General features: G+C 37.9%; 1 protein-coding gene across 1 annotated transcript in view; it reads right to left on the bottom strand.

Moving 5' to 3' along the window:
• The window catches only part of MORC1 (MORC family CW-type zinc finger 1), a 306881-nt gene that overhangs the window by 95828 nt on the left and 188272 nt on the right, over window positions 1-22781 (bottom strand). Inside the window, exon 15 of the mRNA XM_007946578.1 lies at window positions 20408-20546. Coding sequence (XP_007944769.1) covers window positions 20408-20546 — 139 coding nt within the window. The remainder of the gene's footprint in view (window positions 1-20407; window positions 20547-22781) is intronic.

Raw genomic sequence — 22781 nt, 5'->3', positions numbered from 1 at the left:
CTGACCAGTACTACAAAATGTCCTAGACAGAATTGGAGAAAAGTGTAAAACAAAATTTAAAATTATAGACCAGACTTATTGGTTTGATAGAGACAGATGGATCACCTGATCCTGTGGCTCTTGACACCATTTAAACCTAGAACTGGACCCACTACCTTGCAACCAAACAACAGACAAGCCTATAATGTAAACAGTAAAACTTGTGAGGAATGTACTTCTCAGAATAAGCAACTGTAAGGGACTAAAAGGGCAGCATTTGCCCTAAAATAAAGCTCCAAAGGTAGGAAGTTTCAGGAAAGAAGGACAAATGGACAGGGAACCCAGGGAGGCAACGGGAAGAGTGTTGTTACACTGAGGGAACTGCAACTAATGTTACAAGATAAAAGGTATATGAATTGTTGAATGGAGAACTAATTTGCTCTGTAAAGTTTCACCCAACATACATTAAAAGAAAAGAAAAGAAAAGAAAGAAAGAAACTTCTAGTTTCTCAATTTCACTATTTTCTCTCAGTGTATCACATCCTCACTTGGCTTTCCTTTCTTTCCACTTCTATGTGAGAAATAGAGTTCTACAGCTTATGCTCTGCCACACCCCTCCTGACAATTCTTAGTTTTGGACCAATGAGATCACTGATTGCTTCCCTTTCTGCTCAGAAATTTCTGGATGCTAAAATTTACATAATCGTTGATTCCACACCACACACACACACACACACAATATATATATATATGGTCTGAATCCTTTTCTGGCCAATACTTTTAGCTTCTGTTGTGCTTACTAGAGAGAATGCTAGAAAATTTCCACAATTATCCTCAGATAATCGAAAACTGTTTCAGTGGTAGTTCACCAAAACCAAACCCAACCAATGCCATTCAGTCAATTCTGACTCATAGTGACCCTATATAGGGCAGAGTAGAACTGCCCCATAGGGCTTCCAAGGGTGTGTATCTTTACAGAAGCACACTGCTTCATCTTTCTCATGCAGAGCAGCTGGTGGGTTTGAACTACCAAACTGTTGGTTAGCACCCCAATGTTTTAACTACAGTACCACCAGAGCACCTATCCCCTGAAAGTCTACTCCAAATCTTCATTAAAACTTCTGCCAAAGCCTGTCTGTTTCACTGTCAGTACATGGTCTATGTCCTCCTTAGAGAGAAGTAAACAAAATTGAGGTTATTAAGTGAGTGTGAAATGCCCATAACTTTTTTCCACAATTTCAGAGAAAAAAATCTCTCTTCTTTTGTCTTAAATTAAACTGTCCACTTGTGTCCTAGCAGCTCCTCCTTCCTGTCTTGGTAGAATCTTTCTGCATCAATCAGGTCCTGTTTTTGCTGTGTTTAGCTTCTCCAATTTCAAGAGTTCTTTTCCCCTCATCCAGAAACATATTCAAATCTCTCCCACCACAAATGGACCTCAACTCTATCTAATCTTCTAGCTACAATGTACCTTTCTCCACTCCATGAATACAACATTTTTTAAAAAAGTTTATAGCCCATGGTTTCCACTTCTTTCCTTTTCATTCACCCCTTAACTTACTGACCTTTCTGAAAGCTATGTTGCTGAGGTTGCCACTGTACTAAGAACAATGTCTGGATCATCACAGATTCACAGGAGATGTATCATATTCAATTTAATAATCCAACAAATTTGAAGAGAAAAAGGCCAAAGCAAAACACTAAAAAATAAAATCAGAGGTATAAACCCACAGGAGAAGGTTTCTAAAGCAGTAAGATGAAAAGTAGAACATTTTAATTTTATCTTGAATCACCTGTGAAAACAGAGATACATGCATAATTAGGGCACTAAGATATATTTGCACATATTAAGTGTGCTAAACGAAGTTGACCTGAAAGAAAAAAAAATGACTAGTTTCTCCTCCTAAATTCAGTAGAGATAGAGATTTCTATTAATAGATACATTTCTAATCATTTATATGCTTTTTTTAAAAATAAATAAATAAATAAGAAACATATTTTTAAATGTTTGTTTACATTTTTGAATATACAAATCAGGTCAGTAGGTAAACTGCTTCAAGTTTTGAGTCAGTTACTTAATGAGCAACTGTTTACATATTACAGCATCATTTTAAATCATCATTATCATCTTTGCATATTTTAACTAAGAATAATCACCCTAGAAGGCTTGCTGATAGCATTGTTTATTTTTTAAATGGCACCCATAAACTCTCCCACTGAGACTGTTACACTTCCTTAGAAATCTTTAGGAAAGTCCTGCAAATCACAGATTGAATCAGCAAAAGCTGCATGGCATGAAGTCTTGCAGGTTTGAAAGCAGAGGATTCTTAAAGGAGGAATAAAGGAGAAGTTGTTCATGGTCCATACAAATCATCTGGAAAGCTAGGCTGAATGCAAATCCCAGGCCCTGGTCCCAGAGGTTATTGTTTAGTTGATCTTGTGGAGGCTGTTGAAATCTATGTATCTATAACATATGAGGTTGTTCTCATACAGATGGGCCAGTAAGCACAGAATGAAAGCCTTGAAAGATAAGGAATTCTCCCTTACCCCATGTTTCATGAGACTATAGAGAAAATATTTTTGTGTTTCTGCATAGTTAAGAGTTTCGTGAAGAAATTTTACTGGAATTTAGGACTTGCGTTAAAAAACAAAACAAAACAAAAAACTTCAAAAGTTAAGTTGACTGATTATTGCTGAGAGAGAATCTGGAGATTTACCTGCTGAGATAATAACCTTCCCAGAGGTATCTGTTTAATTTCAAAGGTGAGATGAGATCCAAGATCATAGGGGCCTCTTCTGCACTGCAAAGCTGGAGAAGCTAGTCTCTTCCTTCAGACTTTTATCCCCCCACTACTTCAATTTCTGCACGCACAATTTGGTGGCATTGATTACATTTCTCAAACTGTGCATTATATATTCCTTCTCACTATCCTTGAAGAAGCTCGTCTTATCCTTCCCCTGAATAGATTTACTTATATTTTTAAGGGTAAAAGTAAGAACCTAGGATCCTTCCCAAGGAGCAAAGTAGGGGCAGGGGAGATATCCCTCTCCTATATAAATACCCAGACTTATTATTTATTTTTTTTTTTTTTTCCTTCTAGGTCTCCTTGCCTATACAGTACAAGGTCTGGTAAATGTAGGATAACATCTGCTCTGACTCATCACATCTCTTGCTCAGGGGTAAGAATTGGGGCAAAGGGGAATCAAGCATGATTATCTGCTGTAAGTAAATAATACCATGCTCTGCTCAGTAATGTCATATTTGCATTCAGAATAGTATTAATAAGTACAGATATTTAAAACTTAACAGCTTGTAATATAAGATGGGCAACAATACTCATAGGTTCTAAAATTTGAGTGGGACTTTTGCAAACATTTATTGTAATCCAATACTTTGTATTTGGCTGGGGGGCACAAAGGTCAAGGACTAGAGAGACCAGGCAAGACCTGTGGTCACTCAGCTTATTAACAGCAGAGACTGGACTGGAATCAAGGATCTACCACATCCTGTTGTCTCCATCTCCTTCTTCAAAGAGTTCCTAAGCATCTCTCCTCCTTTTGTACAGTTTTCCAAACTGGTTACACTATCCTTCTAATCTGCCTAAAATAGACACAATCTTTATAAAGAAAAATTTTATTATTATTAGCAGTTAATGTTTTTAAATTTCTCTCACACAGAAGAGCTATAGATCCAAAATGAAAGCAAGATATCAGAATAGACAAGGGAGTGAGCCCTGTAGCACAGTGGTTAAAGTGCTTGACCTTCTGAAAGGTCAGCAGTTCAAACCCACCAGCCACTCCATGGGAGAGAGATAAGGCTCTCTGCTTCTGTAAAGATAAAAGCATTGGTAATCCTATAGGGCAGTTGTACTCTGTCCTGTAGGGTCTCTATGTGCCAGAATCAACTCAATGGCAATGGGAGCGGGGGAGGCAGAGATAAAGTGAGTAGCTCCACGGGAGAAAGATGAGGCAATCTGCTTCTGTAAAGATTACAGCCAAAAATCTTTACAGAGATAGAGATGTCTACTAATAGATACATTTCTAATCATTTATATGCTTTTTTTTAAAAAAATAAGGAACATTTTTAAATGTTTACATTTTTGAATATACAAATCAGGTCACTAGGTAAACTGCTTCAAGTTTTGAGTCAGTTACTTAATGAGCAACTGTTAACATATTATAGCATCATTTTAAATCATCATTATCATCTTTTCATATTTTAACTAAGAATAATCACCCTAGAAGGCTTGCTGATAGCAGTGTTTATTTTTTAAATGGCACCCATAAACTCTCCCACTGAGACTGTTACACTTCCTTAGAAATCTTAGGAAAGTCCTGCAAATCACAGACTGAATCAGCAAAAGCTGCATGGCATGAATAATTATTTAAGAATAATGGGGGAATCTGGAGCAAAACTGATGGGTTAAACGATTGTTTCGCAACTTCTTAACTTCAATCTTGCCAAATTGTTTCTCTGTGCCTCAGTTTCCTCATGCAAAAGAAAATCCTAACAGGGCATTTGTCATAGCTTGTCATGAAGATTAAGGGATTAAGTGAGACAGTACATTTAAAGCACAGTGGCACATTCTAAGTGCTATTCTCATTTAATCCTTTCTTTGATTCTTTTCATTTGCCTAAGGCACTTAGCTGCTAACCAAAAGGCTGGTGGTTCAAACCCACCAGCCACTCCTCAGAAGGAAGATTGGGCAATCTACTTCCTGGTGATACGGCCTTGGAAACCCAAGGAGGAGAGGTGTCGCTATGAGTTGGGTCTGACTCTATGGCATGTAACGACATCTAAATAACAGAAGATTGGGCAATCTACGACTCGATGGCAAATAACAACAACAACAACAACACTTCCATAGAGATACTGCCTGGGACACCCAAGGAGGGGTCTCTATGAGTTGAATCCACTTGACAGCAGGAAGGTAGGTTTTTTTTTTTTTTTAATGTATGTAATTTGTGGGAGCTCTGGTGGTGTAGTGCATAAGGCATTTGACTGCTAACTAGAAAGCTGGTGGTTCAAACCCACCAGCCACTCCTCAGAAGGAAGATTGGGCAATCTACTTCCATAGTGATATTGCCTTGGAAACCCAAGGAGGAGTCGCTATGTGTGTGATCCGACTCGACAGCAATGAGTTTGGTTTTTTACTTATTTATTTATTTTTTGTTTGGCTGTAATATGTGCAATTATAGTAATTGTTCAGGGTAGTTTTAGAATTCCTCAGAAGTGATACATAATTATGGAAATCATGGAGAAGAGATGGGAGAGGTGAAGGAAATTGGAAATATGGAAAATATATAATTACCTTTTACTTTCTATCACAGATAAAAAAAAATCTGTGATGATCAAGTTGGATGTATGTACAGAAACAAGGCATATTCATGAAACTATGAACATATTTATGAAACTATGAAGCTCATGTCCCTCTCTTACACAGACTCCTTCCAAGCCCTGTCCCTAACTTTACACTTACGACTGTGTATTTTTTTTTTTTTTTTTCTTAAAAAGGGTCCCTTTTTTTTCAGGCTCAGGGGAAAAAAAAAAGTTTTCCTTGTTCAGAAACATTTCATATAATTGTTCTAGTGCCAGGAATGATTACTATTAAAGGTCTTGGCTTAATCCTAGAAGACTTTATTGAAATTCTGAGGATTCTTGGAACAGAGGAAGCGTGGTTCCAGACTATTTTAAAATAAGGCTTACAGACTGAGGTCAGTCAGTTCTCTAGGAATGGATTACACCTCCAGATGTGAGGGGACCTCACATCCTCCATTAGAAGACGGAGCCTGTTCAGGTGATGCTGAGTAAAGGATTGAGAATGTTAAAGCATAGTTTGGTAAAGCACAAGACTGAAAAGAAATCAAAGTTATATTTATGTTTGAATTTTACTCAAATCTATAGGCATTGGCCTCAATAACAAAAAGACAAACAATCCAATTAAAAAATGGGCAGAAGACATGAGTAGACACTTCACCAAGGAGGATATTCAAGCGGCCAACAAACATATGAAGAAATGCTCACGATCATTAGCTATTAGAGAGATGCAAATCAAAACAACAATGAGATACCATCTTGCTCCAGCACTAGTAGCAAAGTTCAACAAGACAGAAAATAACAAATGCTGGCGAGGTTGTGGAGAGATTGGGACTCTCATACACTGCTGGTGGGACTGTAAAATGGTACAACCATTGTGGAAAGCAGTATGGCGATTCCTTCAAAAGTTGGAAATACAAATACCATTTGACCCAGCCATCCCATTACTAGGTATATACCCTAAAGAAGTGAGAGCCATAACAAGAACAGATATATGCACGCCGATGTTCATCGCAGCACTATTTACAATAGCCAAAACTTGGAAACAACCTAGATGTCCAACAACTGAGGAATGGATAACCAACTTTGGTACATTCACACAATGGAATACTATGCAACGCTAAAGAATAATGTAGAATCTGCAAAACACCGCATAACGTGGATGAACTTGGAGGACATTATGCTGAGCGAAATAAGTCAGTCACAAAAGGACAAATATTGTATTAGTCCGTTATTGTAAAAGTTAAGGAAAGGTTTATATATTGGAGGACATTTTCTTTGTTGGTTACCAGGGGTGGGAGGGAAGGGGAGGGAATGCTGTTAGATAGATAGAGATAAATATTGATTTGGGTGAAGAGAAGGGCAATGTACCAAATGTGAGTGACCAATATGGCAGCATTGAGGATGAGAAAGACAGAGAGAGTTACATGGGCAGTACAAACAACAAATATGAACCCCTTTGCAAATACAATACTGAGTTGTCAATGAAAGCAAACATGGGTATAGGGACGGATAGATGAGTGAACAAGCTAAACAATTATGTATGTCTAAATGGAGAGTGTATCCAAGATCATATACAGGGTTGGCAGACAATGGGCCTCTCAGGGTGCAGAAGAGTATGAAGGGATGGACACTGGGAGGAGGTAACTATGGGGAGGAAGTGGGAGGGGAGCTGCTGCATTGTAAATTTTGGTCAATGACATGAGACAAAGTATATGTGAACTGCTGTATGAAAAGTGAATTTACTCTGTAAATCTTCACCCAAATCCTAATAAAAAAAAATAAAAATAAATCTATAGGCATTGGGAAGGAATACCATCAGATCAAGAATCCAATCAAGAGGCAAAGTTTTAATGATATTAAATCAGTGACAGAAGAGGTGCACTTGAGTCCAAAATCAGGACCTCAATCATGACTTTCCAAAAATTTAATTCAAACTGTAAAGTTGGGTCCTGAGGAAGGAGAGATTAGGTCAAACAGATGAGTAATAGGATTTCAGGTCAGAGAAAGGACTCATGTATGCTGGCATTCCTTTAGAGAGATACAGTGAGGACCTTGTTTAGGAAGGAAGCCAAACAACTAATGTGACTGAGCAGAGGTGGGAATCAGGCCCAAGGTGCATCCAGGACGCCAGGCAACCTCTGACAGGTCCTGATAAGCATGCACACTAGTTGTGAACTGCTGAATATACCAGTTGAGGTGTATAAGGATTTTTTGTAGGGCAGAGATCAAATAGGTATATTTGCATTAAAGCCCAAATCAGTAATTCCTCCCTTGAAAATCATTTCAGAAGGTAACACACTTGAACCTCTACTTCTTTCTCTGTGTCTGTTGATGTGAACAGGAATGACTGGTTGGCATGTGAAGAAAGGGTTGCATTGTGGCAAGACTGCCTGCTGAGGTCAAGGCTACTGCTCTTTCTTGGAAAGATGATTTTCTTTGGAACACCAAAACTCCTGCTGACTCCAGCCAGCAGTGTTTGGTCACTTGCATGTATCCTAGGAACAGTCAACAGTGTTTGGCATTCCTCAGTCCCAAACTGCAGTGTAGAATATGACAATATAGGAAGGCAGGTGCTGGGAATATCCTGAGCTACTTGCACCAGCCCATGTCCCAAAGCCTGGCTGTTCTGAATCCCCCATAACCACTAGTGCTGTTCCAGTCCATTCAGTAAACCAGAAGTGTGATGTCACTTCCTCAAGAAAGGATTAGTAAGAAAATAATAATTGTTGTTGCTGGTTACTGTTGAGTTGGCTCTGACTCATGGTAACCCCATGTATAATAGAACAAAACATTAACTGGTCATATGCCATCTTCACAATGGTTAGTATCCTTGAGGGTATTTTGCAGCAACTGTACATTTTAAATTACATTCAAGCTGGGGGGCTCATTTTTCAGTGCTATATCAAACAATATTCTGTTGTGAGTCATTGGTTGATTTTCAGAAGATAACCAGGCCTTCCTTCTGAGACTGTTCCAGTATGGAAGCTCAGTGATCATGCTCATTTTGAAATATGAATGGCATAGCTTCCATCATCACACCAACACACAAACCACCACATTGCAACAAACTGACAAATGGGAGGTGGAAAAAAACAATATGGACAAGCAATTAGACTCAAAAGTTGAACATCTTCTGTTAAATAAATGTGCCCCACATGGAGTCAGGTGTATGAGTAAGAGAAACACAGGAACAAAAGAACATGTGATGCTTGCCTTCAAGTTACTTCTAAAGTAGTTAATCATAAGCAATTCTTTTAACATCTCATTTGGTATGCTGCGAACATAGGCCCACAAGTGTGAATATATTATGCATTATCCCTTTTGGAAAAACAATGCATCACCATAGAGAAATGAGATCTTTGTAGCAGGAGTAATAAAGTAAAATATTTCAACTACAGTGAGTATAATAGCCTCTTGTTAGACAAGGGTGTTTAGGTGTCATAAATTTTAGATCATGGCAGTTTATGTAAGAAGGCTGAAAAGTACTCTTGATGAATAAATATATATTTTCTAAGGCATCTGTCTCTGTAGTTATACAGATTTGAAATCTCAGCACCCCACACAATAATGACACATTAAAAAGATTAAATTTGAAATGGAAAAAGGTGTTCACATTCTTCATTACAAAGTTGTACTCAGATATGCCATTTCAATTTGTAAAACACAGCTAAAAGTTCAGCAAACCCTCTTTTTCTCCACATTTACCAGTAAAACAACTAGCGTGGGAATTTCCAGATTCTACTATTTCATTATTCGTGTTCATATGAGCACTGCAAAAGAACAGAAAGTTATTTCTGGAGTTGCTTTTCCACAGCAAGGGAAGTTTACAAAGGCTATTCACTTGATGTTAAGACTGAACATGACAAACGAGATCCAAATGCAGTCACTATACTCCCCTACAAATGCAGCATTTTACTTTGACCAGATGTAAATGTATCTCGGTCTCCAATAACATATGCAGAAGGTGGTAAGTTGAACATATCTAGAGTCAGCTAGTCCAATCAAATAAAAATTATTTATTTGGGAGCCTTTTTGTAAATAATTCTGCATAAATCCAATTATTCCACTGATCCTTCATTCACTCTTTAGTGAACCTTACTTATTATGAGAAAGGGATACAAAAATGAATAATAAATGGTCCCTTCTTTGAAATAATTTATAGTAGTAGTTTAAATAATGTCCCCCCAAAATTCATATCTGTTTGAATCTTCAGAATGTGTCCTTATTTTGAAATGTGGTCTCCTGAAGATGTAAGCAGTTAAGGAATTCCAGAAGAAATAATACCGTATTAAGGGGGAATCCTAAATGCAATGACACAGAAAGATCCGCAGAGGAGAAAGCTACACGAAGAAGGGAGAGAGTGGAGTTATGCTGCCACAATCTAAGGAATGCTTGGGATCACCAGAAGCAGGAAGAGACAAGGAACAATACTTCCCTAGAACCTTCGTTGGAGCATGGTCCTGCCAACACACTGCTTGTGACTTCTAACCTCCAAAACTGTGAGAGAATAAATTTCTGTTGTTTTAAGTCAAGTATGTAGTACTTTGTTATCACAGCCCTAGAAAACTACTACATAGCCTTCAGATAGGAGACAGGTGAGATACTCAAGTAACTACAATAACAGGTAGGAATTAAAATGTGCTCTAAGAAAGATGATCATCAAGGATAATGAAAGTTGGAAGGAAGGAGACATTCATATAGCTGGGGAAATGAGAGGAGATTTCATATAGGAAATGACGTTGGTTTGGGATCTTGAAAAACAAAGGGAAGGGACATAGTCCTTCACAAAGAATACAGGAATAAAGGCGCTCTGAGCACCAGGAAAGTAGAGAACAAGTACAAGTAACATGGCGCATCATGGAGAACCTAAGACACTAATGTTAAAAAGCTTCCAGAGTCAGTTTAGAGAGTCTGGACTGAGGCTAACACAGCTATATTAATCAGAAGAGATTAATTCATAAATACCTAAAGGATACAAAGCAAGAGGGTACGTATTGCACAAATATGTTTAGACAAATATACTACCCATTAACATTGTTGTTGTTATTGTTCGGTGCCGTTGAGTTGTTTCCAACTCATAGTGACCCCATGCACAGCAGAACGAAGCATCGCCCGATCCTGCGCCAGCTCCACGATCCTTGCTATACTTGAGCCCATCAACGCAGCCACCGTGTCAATCTATCTGGTTGAAGGTCTTTCCCTCCTTCGTTGACCCTCCACCTTACTAAGCATGGCATCCTTGTCCGGGGAATTGTCTCCTCTGACAACATGACCAAAGTAGGTGAGATGAAGTCTGGCCATCCTCGCTTCCAAGGAGCATCTCGGCTGCACTTCCTCCGGGACAGATCTATTAGTTCTTTTGGCAGCCCATGGTACCTTCAGCTTTCTTTGCCAGCACCACAACTCAAAAGCATCAACTCTTCTTCGGTCTTCCTTATACGTTGTCCAGCTCTCACATGCATAGGAGGTGATTAACATTACTTACATAAAAATAGGCAAATATAGGGTAGGCTTAATTCAGGAAAAGAAGTTATGATCTTTTTTTTTTTTTTTCCAATTGTGATTTGGGTGAAATTTTACAGAGCAAATTGGTTGTCCATTCAAAACTCTATACACATTCTGTTTGGTGACATTTACTAATCCTCTCACTATAACAACATTCTTCCCACTTCCTCCCTACCCTCCTACCCACATCCCTTTGTTCTTCTTTCCCCTGTCTGATACATTGTTGCCAAAAAATTTTTCCCAGTCAGTAGGTTCTCTACTCTTTTCACAGTCTGTTGATGCACATAAATGCTCAATTTTTAGGAGGTCTCAGTCATCTAATTTGTCTTCTGCTGTTTTTGCATTATTAGTTATGTTTGATAGTGTAATGATGCCATGGATTAGGGCCCCTAAATTTGATCTGTCTTATAATGACCAAGAGTATTACATACATTAAAAGTGTAGTAAAGTATTAAATACATTCAGGTACTAAAGAGCCTGAATAAAATGGAACTAAAACTTTAACAGTCAACTGTCAGTTTGTCATACTGTGGTGACTTGCATGTGGCCATGAGCTATGCCACCAGAATTTCAAATACCAGCAGGGTCACATGTGGTGGAGAGGATTCAGTGGAGCTTTCAGATTAAGATAGACTTGAAAGAAAGATGTGGTGATTTATTTCTGAAAATACTGGACATTGAAAACCTTATGGATAGCAGTGGGACACTGTCTGATATAGTGCCAGAAGATGAGATCGTCAAGTTGGAAAGCGCTCAAAATGTGACTGAGGAAGAGCTACCTCTTCAAAGGAGAATCAATCTTAATGATGTAGATGGAGTAAAGCTTTTAAGACCTTCATTTGCTGATGTGACATGACTTAAAATCAGAAGAAACAGCTGCAAACATCCATTAATAATTGGAAAGGGGAATTATGAAGTATGTATCAAGGAAAATTAGAAGTTGTCAAAAATGAAATTGAATATTTGAAGATAGATATCCTGGGTATTAATAAGGTGAAACCACCACTTGTTTGTCAGTTTGTTTACTGTGGTGGCTTGCATGTTGCTGTGAGGCTGGAGGCTATGCCACCAGTAATTCAAATACCAGCAGGGCCACCCATGCTGGACAGATTTCAGCAGAGCTTCCAGACTAAGACAGATTCAGAAGTAGGAAGGGGCCATCCACTTCTCAAAGAAATGGCCAGTGAAAATCTTATGAATAGCAGTAAAATACTGTCTGATATATTACTGGAAAACTTTATGAATATCTCAGAAACATACTGCTTGAAGATGAGCCCCTCAGGTCAGAAGGTATTCAATATATGACTGGGGAAAAGGTGCCTTCTTAGAGTAGTGTGGATTTTACTGATGTGGATGGAGTAAAGCTTTGGGATCTCCATTTGTTCATGTGGTATGACTCAAAATGGGAAGAAACAGCTGCAAACATCCATTAATAATCAGAATATGGAATATACAAAGTATGAATATAGGAAAATTGGAAGTTGTCAAAAATAAAATAGACCACATAAAGATCAATATCCTAGACATTAGTGAGCTACAGTGAACTAGTTTTGGCGATTTTGAATCAGACAACAGGCAGAGGATTGGACAATGTTTCATTCTGTTGTGCACAGGGTTGCTATGAGTCAGAGCTGATTCAAAGGCACCTAACAACAAGACGAAGAATCTGAAATAAACTATTACTCACCATTTTGAATCAGACAATCACATGGTATCCTATGACAGAAATGACAAATTGTAGAGGAATGGTTTCACATTAATAGTCAAAAAGAATGTTTCAAGATCTATCCTGAAATACAATGCTGTCAGTGATAGCATAATATCCATATGCCTAAAAGGAAGGCCTTTACTACAACTATCAGTCAAACTTATGCACCAACTGGAAACAACAAAGATGAAGAAATTGATGATTTTTTTTGCCAATGTCTGCAGTGTGCAATTGATTAAACATGCAATCAAGATGCATTGATAATTACTGGTAATTGCAAAAGTTGGTAACGAAGAAGGATCAGTAGTTGGAAAATAAGGCTTTAGTGAAAGAAACACCACCAGAGATTGCGTATTATTTTGCAAGACCAGCAAATTATTCATTGAAAATACCTTTTTTAACAACATAAATGTTGACTGTGCACATGGACCTCATCAGATAGAATGCACAGGAATCAAATAGACTACATCTGTGCAAAAAGACAATAGAGGAGCTCAAAATCATCAGTCAGAATAAGGCCACAAGTTGACTACTGAACAGACCATCCATTGCTCATATGCCAGGTTCAAATTGAAGCTGAAGACAAAACAAGTCCACATGAACCAACATACAATCATCTCAAGAACAGATTTCACATATTGACACTAATGATCAAAGACCTGATGATGGGTGGGATGACATCAGGACGTCAAACTTGAAGAAAGCTAAAGTATTTAAAAAGATAAGAACAACAACAACAAAAAGACCAAAATGGATATCAGAAGAGACTCTGAAACTTACTCAGGAAAGTACAATAGCTAAAGCAATTTAAAGAAATTAAGCTGAAGATAATTAAAACAAGTCCACAAGAGCCAAAATATGACCTTGATTATATCCCATCTGAACTGAGAGATCATCTGAAGAATAGATATGACCCACTGAACACCCGTAACCGAAAACTAGAATTGTGAGATGACGGCAAGAACATCATACACGAAGAAAGCAATAGCTCATTAAAAAGTGAGAAAAAGAAAAAAAGACCAAAATAGATGTCAGAAGAGATTCTGAAACTTGCTGTTGAATGGAAAGTCGCTAAAGCAAAGGGAAAAAATGACAAAGTAAAAGAGCCGAACAGAAGATTTCAAAGAGCAGCTTGAGAAGACTAAGTCTATTATAACGAAATGTGCAAAGACTGGTGTTAGAAAACCTAAAGGGAAGAACATGCTCAGTAGTCCTCAAGCTGAAAGAACTGAAGGAAAATTCAAGCCTTGAGTTGCAATACTGAAAGCTCTGGTAGTGTAGTGCCTAAGGCACTTGACTGCTAACCAGAAGGCTGGCGGTTCAAACCCACCAGCCACTCTTTGGAAGGAAGGTTGAGCAATCTACTTCCATGGTGATATTGCCTCAGAAACCCAAGAAGGGGTTGCTACGAGTTGGGGCCGACTCAACGGCACATAACACCAACATGGGCAATATAGTGAATGATGTGGGAAGCATCAAAAGAAGATGGAAAGAATACACAGAGTCACTGTACCAAAAAAAGAATGAAGAAGAAATGGTGGCAGCAGTATTGAAGAAGACTCATTAACAACCTTTGATATGTAGATGACATAAGCTTACTTGCTAAAAGTACTGACTGATGAAGATGAAAGTCTACATCCTTCATTATGGATTACATCTTAACATAAAGAAAACAAGAATCTTCACAACTGGACCGGTAAGCATCATCATGATAAACGGGCAAAAAAGACTGATGTTATCAAAGTTTTCATTTTATTTAATTAACAATTAAGCCCATGGAAGCAGCAGTTGAGAAATCAAAGATATTGCACTGGGAATGTCTGCTGCAAAAGACCTCTTTAAAGTGTTAAAAAGCAAAGAAGACACTTTGAGGACTAAGGTGTGCCTGACCCAATCCGTGGCATTTTCAATTGCCTGATATGCATGTAAAAGCTGAACAAAGAATAAGGAAGACCAAAGAATTGATGTGTTGGTGACAAATATTGAGTACACCATGGACTTGCAGAAGAACAAATATATCTCTCTTGGAAGAAGTACAGTCAGAATTGTCCTTAGAAGTGAGGATGGCAAGACTCTGCCTCATGTTCTTTAGACATGTTATCAGGAGGGAACACTTCCCTGGAGAAAAACAGCATGCTTGTAAAGTAGTTGTTGTTGTTGTTGTTATGTGCCGTCGAGTCGGCCCCGACTCATAGCGACCCCTCCTTGGGTTTCCGAGGCAGTATCACTACGGAAGTAGGATTGCCCAACCTTCCTTCCGAGGAGTGGCTGGCGTTGTAAAGTAGAGGATCAGTGAAATAGAAGAAGATCCTAAATGAAATGGATTGACACAGAGGCTGCAACAATGAGCTCAAATACAGCAATGATTGTGAGAGGAGTGTAGGTCCAGGCCGTTTTTCATTCTGTTGTACACTGGGTCACTATGAGTTGGAACTGGCTTGGGGGTACCTAATAACGCAACAAAACTACATTCTGTGAACATGATGTGACACAGTCACCCTTGTCATACAATAGAAGGCAGAGGAGAAATCTAATTGTAAGTTGAAACCAAGAAAGGGATGGAGTCTCAAATGGAACATGTTATTATATGCATGGAAATTGATTTTATAAATCAATTTGAAGGTGTACAATTATTGTCAATATTTCCTGGAAAAAAAAATTCAGATCATTTGTCAATGAAGAGCTGAGCAATCAAGAGTGACACAATGAGAATGGAAATGCTTCACTGTTTGGCCAGCAGGTGGCACTTGCCACTCATTATTAAAAATGCCGGTCTTGAGGAATTAGAAGGAAATGTGGAGTTAGGAAGATTACTCACTCATCCATTGAGAAGGAATCAACAGTGGAATGGGCTCTTAATGAAGCACACTTTTTAAGAAGGTGTGGGCTTGTCGACACAGCTTATCAATTACAGAGGAGGGGAAGGATAGAGGGGCAAAGCATTGACTCTATAAAATGCAGTGTGGGTGACAGCTCTTGAATTTTTGCTTTCCTATTAGGTTTACTGAATTTAGATACTTACTTTAATAAACATGGTTTGCAATTTATCAAAGTTTTCTGGCTTTGTAAATAGCCTTATGTTCCTTTTTGTCTATATTAATCCTAGGGGACAGGGAGCAAAATGATGCCGGAATTAGGCAAAAAAGGAACAAATTCCAAATACAGCATTTAAAGACATGTGACATGACTTGATCCAAGTTAATTTAACTTCTTTGGAAACCATTTCTCTTCTTTGCTTAAATGGATATATCTAGCTGGAATGTTTTAGGAGTGAAATAACATACTATTTGTGTAGATGATAGTTCAGCACACCACTAATACCCTCTTTTCTAGAGGATAAGATCCAATCATTGGAATACATCTTTTAGCAGAACTGTTTTCTGACTTACTGTGGGTCTTCTCCAACTAGGCTATCCTGTGGGTGGTGCTCCTAAAATTCAACTTTTTCATTCATCACACACCAGTAGGGTATGTGGATCTAGGGTGTAGGGTAGATACCATTCAGATATAGTATAGATACTATACCTCTGTCACATTTTAACAGCACTTCTAAAAGGCAGCCAGAGAAAGAGTGAATTCATACAGACTTGATGGTTTTGAATCTTGTTCCTGGCATCAGGCAGATACCACCAAAATACAGTTTTAAAACAGTTTCATGGATTGTTTTTGTGAAAAGGGGTACTGGTATTTCAGATTTTTTGTATTCAGCAAGTAGCTCAGTTTTATTAAAAAATAAATAGGTCACACAAGTATTAAGTTTAGTATTTTAAATCCATAAGGTTAGCATGCTATTTAAAAGGTGGTTCCAAAAAGGAACAAGCCAGTAATGGACTCCAAGTCTTCATTTGTATTTCATCTCACCTAGAACGCCCTGTCCTTTTCCCTCTATTTAAACAGACATCAAGAGCCAAGTTAAGTTTTATTTTCTCCATGAATCTATTACCCTACTCTCTCCTCATCAATGAACTTCTATTGTGATTTCAGTTCAATCAATTAAATGTTGAATTAATATTGTCTGAGCATTGTTGCTAATTTCTAAATAGCTACGAAGACTGTTATTATCTGAGGGCAGGTATTATTTATTGATTAATAGCAATCTGTGTTCTCGTTATTATTGTTAGCTGACAAGCCATGCATGGTAACCTGTGCACAAGGGGATCAGATCATTGTGATCCATAGGGTCTTTATAGGCTGATTTTCCTAAGTAGATCAGTAGGCCTTTCTTCGTAGATTATCCTAATCTGGAAGCTCTACTGAAACCTGTTCCAACATCATAACAACACACAAGGTACAGTGTCCAGGAATCTAACCTGGGTCTGCATAAAAGGCAAGAATTCTACCATGGAACCACCACTGCCCTCCTATTACTACCTATAGAGTCCTCTTATATGTGCCAAACACTATTTTATCTAACACAGATTCACAGTAAACAGTTAACTATAATTCTGGTATTATAGTTATTCTGTATTCTCCACAATGCTAAGTGTAACAGATGCAAGGGCAAATATATGCTCAATGAATACCTCAAAATTTACTGGTTGCCTGTGATTGGCTGAGAGTTAATCAGCAGGGTCCATTAAAAGCACTGAGTACTTGCAAGTATATTAAAGATGCTGGAATTATTGCCACAAAAGGGAGAAGGGGAGAATGAGGAAAATTCTTATGTCATTTGAATTGATGGAAGTAGATTCCTACGTAAATACAGTTAAACATCTTTGTTTATATTTATAACCTGTTGTTGTTGTTGTTGTTTGCTGTCGAGTCAGCCCCGATTCATAGCGACCCCTCCTTGGGTTTCCGAGGCAGTAACACTACGGAAGTAGAATTGCCCAACCTTCCTTCCTAGGAGTGGCCTACTGAAACCTAGCTTAAATTTTTTGTGAAAAATCAACTACCAAGAAAGAAAGAATAAATAGAACTGATGGCCCAAATCTGTTACTCCATCAGCTACATCAAAATCTTCACCTCTATGATGAATAAAACATCTAATAATCCTCAAGAAACAATAACAAGATAATTTAGATTTCATGATTGGCACTATTAATAACCAAAGGTCAGCTCTGACCTCTATAGGAAAGAAAAATTTCCAGAGAAGGTGATAAAAATAAAATCGATTCTGGATGTGCCAAATGCCTTCACAAAGTGAAAAAGTGTGCTGGAAATAATATAAATAGGAAATCAAAATTAAAATATTCCACATTGGAAAGATTTTACATAACCTAGTTATTTGTTTAGTAAAATAACCACTGGCTGTGCGAGCTCTGGTAGCATAGTGCCTAAGGCATTTGACTGCTAACTAGAAGGCTGGTGGTTCAAACCCACTAGTTACTCCTTGGAAGGAAGGTTGGACAATCTACTTCCATAGTGATATTGCCTTGGAAACCCAAAGAGGGGTGGGTATGAGTCAGGTCTGATTCGACGGCACATAACAACAACAACATAAAGTGATTTTTATTTAAATTATCTTTAATTTTTATCTCTCTTATTAAACCTGAGGAGCTCTGGTGGTGTAGTGCTTAAGGGCCTTAAATCTCCAATTTCATTGGAGAAGAGTTTAATGGAAAATGTGTAGGGTAGCATTTACTTATGAGGATGAAAGAGTATTAGTTATTTTGCTAGTGCATCATTTAAACTGTATTATCATGAAATGAAGTCTTTTGCAAAAACGTGTTTTCTAGATAATTGATACTTAACTTATTAAGTGCCAATTTTTTTCCCAAAAATTTGGGATAGAAATCTATATCGTTGTTGTTAGCTGTCTCACCAGGAGGCTGGCAGTTCAAAACCACAAGCCACTCCTTGGAAGGAAGACTGGGCAATCTATTTCCATAGAGACTCCACCTTGAAAACCCAAGGAGGGGTCACTATGAGCTGGAACTGACTCGACAGCAGTGAAATTTTTTTATCTGTTATTAAACCTGTGACCAGAGGCTCTAAGAATTGTAGAAAACTAAGTTACTTCTTTGGGATGAGGACACCTTAGAACAATGGTATTTCCAGTTTCTATCAAAATCTTCCCAAGACAGACCCTGGGAATCCAAGCCAAATGGGAAGGGCAGGTTTCTTCAGCTGTGATTACAGGACATAGCAGACTTGAGTGCATATCCTAAGCCAGTTAGAAAGGTAAAAATATGAAACTAAGGTAAAGAAGAAAGTTTATCTGCTAAGAATCCAAAAATATGTGCAGTGCTAATATGTTAAGGCCAAGGGTCTTAACTCCTGCTACAGAAGTTAATTTTCTAATTTGAATGAGCATTTAATTTCCTGACATCTACAGAGGCGTCGACACATTCAGACATAGGCTGCTGACCTCGTTGAGTGCCATTTAAGGAAGCAGACAGGCTATACAATTAAAAAGTGTGGAATTCAGATGCTAAATATATGTGGTAAACATAGACAAAATTCTTTAGTTAAGAAATTAGAACAGTATTTATTGATGCCACTTTTTCTTTTATTTGAAATCATCATGGTTACCTATGTCTATCAACAGTAATAGTTTTATTTATTGAACTTTCTTACAATTAAATATGATATTGCGCTTATGTATTAATAGGCTGAAATATAAAAAAAGAGCAACTCTTTATCTGAAAAATCTATCCTCAGGAAAGAAGCCTAATGAAATAAATAGAGCCTAAACTTTGGGGTCATACAGACCTGATTCCCAATCTTTGCTGTGTGACCTTAGATTAGATGATTAACCTCTACAAGACTATATGTTCATCTGTAGAGTGGGAATGAATTTCCCTATTCTTTACATACAGTTTTGTGTAGATAACACAATGTGTTAAGCAGGATCTGAGTGAGTAAATCCCACCTTCATTATTAACTGCATTGTAAGGATCAACATGAGTTCAGTCCTCACCTTCACACTTCTGCATCCTCATCACTAGCATCCACCCACAGTTGGGTTGGAGCTCACAAGTTCAAAGGACATCTTTCTTCAGACACACTGCTCATGCAGTGCATCTCTGACTATAGCCACCTGGAGCTGGACCAGAGCTCACAAGTTAAAAAGACATAGTTCTTCAGACTGCACAATAGGCAGACACCAGTTTCAAGCTTGGGAAGTCTACCTGACACCCAATCTTTCCTGCTGGCCACAAATTTAGGGCTGGTTTCCCATTACCTTTTCAGGATGCCAGCCACAAGCTTGGGGAGTCCACCCAACACTCCAACCTTTTTACCTGCTGGCTTCTTTTACCCACTATGGGTTTGAAATTCACTGGAACAACTCACAGAATTCACAGAGAATATAGCATACTTACAAGTACCTATTAATTATAACCAGAATGGATACAAAGAAATGAATAGGAAAAGGTCTGGAAGGTTTCCCAGCCTGAACTTTCCATATCCCTGGGGATGTGACTATTCCTCTCCAGTGAGTTTCCTCTTCACCACCTAGGAAGCCAATGCCATTTAAATGTCCATAATTTAATTTGTCCTTATTGGATAGTCAATCTGCCTAGTAAATTAAATCATCCCCTCCTCTTCTTCTTCAGGTGAGCTGATCAGGTGGTCTTTCTGGCCCAGTCAGCCCCTAATCATTTGTACAAATCCTCAAGTGTAATCTGGCAGTTTTAGATAACAAAGTCATCTTGATTACCCAGGAAATTCTAAGGATTATCTCAGAAACAAAGGAAAAAAGCCAACTTTTTTTAGATAAGGTAATTCATAATTGCACACATATGTATAGTATTTTCAAAAGAATACTGCTTCCATCTCTGTACTCATGGAACACTTGTTCTCACTTCTAGAACAGTCCTTAGGTAAAAAATTTAAAGGACAGAAAGAAGAGGTTACACATTTTACTTGAATAAACTACATTAGTCAATTTCCATACATGACATGAACAGCTCGAGAGTCAGGGTAGATTTTTGAAAAAATTAATAACAACTCACCTGTGGTTGCTGTTCTGTAAGTTTATTTTGATACCTAAGGACCACTTCTCTAAGTTGCTTCTCTTTTTCATGTTTTGATTGTGACACTGTGCTCATAGTGCCTAGAGGGATGGAAGGTAGCTGCTCCACTCGATGACAGCTTCACAATTAAAAAGGATAAGACATAATGTCAGGAAGAAATATGAAAGTATCTGCTGTCTATAAAAGATGATTTATTTCTCTAAGGAGTTACTCTTTATGTCTTATATCCAAAATTGAAACACAAAGGAGAAACACTGTGTTGATGACTTTGGGTATTACACGGATGGCCTTAAATCTCCAATTTCATTGGAGAAGAGTTTAATGGAAAATGTGTAGGGTAGCATTTACTTATGAGGATGAAAGAGTATTAGTTATTTTGCTAGTGCATCACTTAAACTGTATTATCTTGAAATGAAGCCTTTTGCAAAAACGTGCTTTCTAGATAACTGATACTTATTAAGTGCCAATTTTTTTCCCAAAAATTTGGGATAGAAATCTATATCATTGCTGTTGTTAGCTGTCATCAAGTTTATTCCAACTTGCAAATGGTTAAGCACTGGACTATGAACTGAAAGGTTGGCAGTTGAAACGTGCCTGGCAGGGGCTCAGAAATAAGACCTGATGATTTGCTTCCAAAATGTATCAGCCTGGAAAACCGTGTGGAGTGTAGTTCTACTCTGCACACGTAAGATTGCGGAAAAAAACTCACTGCCGTTGAATTGGTTCCAACTCATAGTGATCACTCCTGGGTTTCCCAGTGGTATCTCTACAGGAGGAGATTGCCCAATTTTCCTTCTAAAGAGTGGCTGGTGGGTTTGAACTGCCAGCCTTCTGGTTAGCAGTCAAATGTCTTAGACTCTATGCCACCTGAGCTTTCTAAAATATATCAAGTAATTTTGCCTTTAAAATAGAACACACCGAACCCATGGATCCTTTGCTTGATGACTCAAGATCACTATGAAGATGGGTGACTACTATGACATTGGGCAATACTCAGTGATAGTCATACAGCCCCTTCATCAAATAGGTCTGATGAATAGGGCTACTATATCCTTCCCAAGCTCCCTGCAGCTGTCAGTATATCTGCTTTTAGCTGTTACTCTTTTTCTAGCCTCAGTCATATGCTGTTTCTAATCACTAGTGGGTTAATAAAAGTATTAAATAATCATATAGAATTTATATAAAGAAAAATTCACCAGGTTATGGATAAGGGTTTCCCTGGTTACAAAAATTCATAATAATTTTGTGACATGGTTTAGATGGTTTGAGTTCTCTCTCTCTCTCTCTCTTTTTCCCCTTCTTGCTTTTGGTTTCATGGCCACATTCTGGGGAGTGGAGTTAGCCACATTGTTGAAAAGTTAAACATTATAATGTTCATCTTGGTCTGAAAGCTTGACATGGATAAGAAGTGGACATAGGTTTGGTTCAGAGCATGGCTGGGAATGTGAGATAGTGTGGCAAAATTCTGAGGTCAGTTCTTAGAAACAACTGTAGTATGTTACCACCACCATCACCACCACCAGTTGACATCAACCTGACCCCAACTAACGGCAACTCATGTGTGTTAGACTAGAACTGTGCTCCACAGAGTTTTCAATGGCTTATTTTTTGAAGTAGTTCACCAGACCTTTCTTCTGAGTTGCCTCTGGATGGGCTCAAACTTCCAACCTTTCAATTAGCAGCCAAACATGTTAACAATTTTCATCATCCAGGGACTCTGCTCTATGATAAAAGATTGTGTATTATTGATAGATACAAGGAAGTTCCTTTCAGATACCATAAAGAACAGGAAGGAACAAAGTTCATAGAAAATAAATGTATATTAGGCTAAGAGAGGAAGGAGGTAGTTGAGAACTGAGAGGGCCTTGTCTCATTTGAAACAGAGAGGGAAAATTGAAGCAGATCAAACCTACTAGTTCTCTATTTTTCAAGGCTGTAGAATATATTTTTCTTGCTCCTTACCAACAAAGAAGAGTGAATGACTACAATCAAATTCAGTTATTACTGCGAAAAAATACTTAATTCCACCCACATATGGTATTTGTTATTACTGTTATTTTAAAAGAAAGATTCTAGATAAACAAATCCAGGAAACAACTACTATATATTCAGCACCCCATAAGGTTCATTTGAAGACATCTGTGGGGTAGAACCTAGATAGGCTTCTATTCAAGAAAAGAATCTTGAGGTAAGAATTTTTTATTCAGAAAAGAGAAAAATCAAAGTTTTATTATATCCATTCAACTGTCTTCATTTAAGAATTTTGGAAATGCATTTTGTATTTTAATATGTAGAACACACTGCAGCCATTTTTTGAAACACTTCAAAATTCACATTTTTGGTTCAGTCACGT

The sequence above is a fragment of the Orycteropus afer genome, unplaced genomic scaffold (genome assembly GCF_000298275.1).
Source record: "Orycteropus afer afer isolate SDZICR_OR568_19922 unplaced genomic scaffold, OryAfe1.0 scaffold00166, whole genome shotgun sequence".
In the NCBI taxonomy this organism is placed as follows: Eukaryota; Metazoa; Chordata; class Mammalia; order Tubulidentata; family Orycteropodidae; genus Orycteropus; species Orycteropus afer.
Note: the sequence above shows the minus strand (reverse complement) of the source record. Positions and strands in the feature narration are given on the sequence as shown.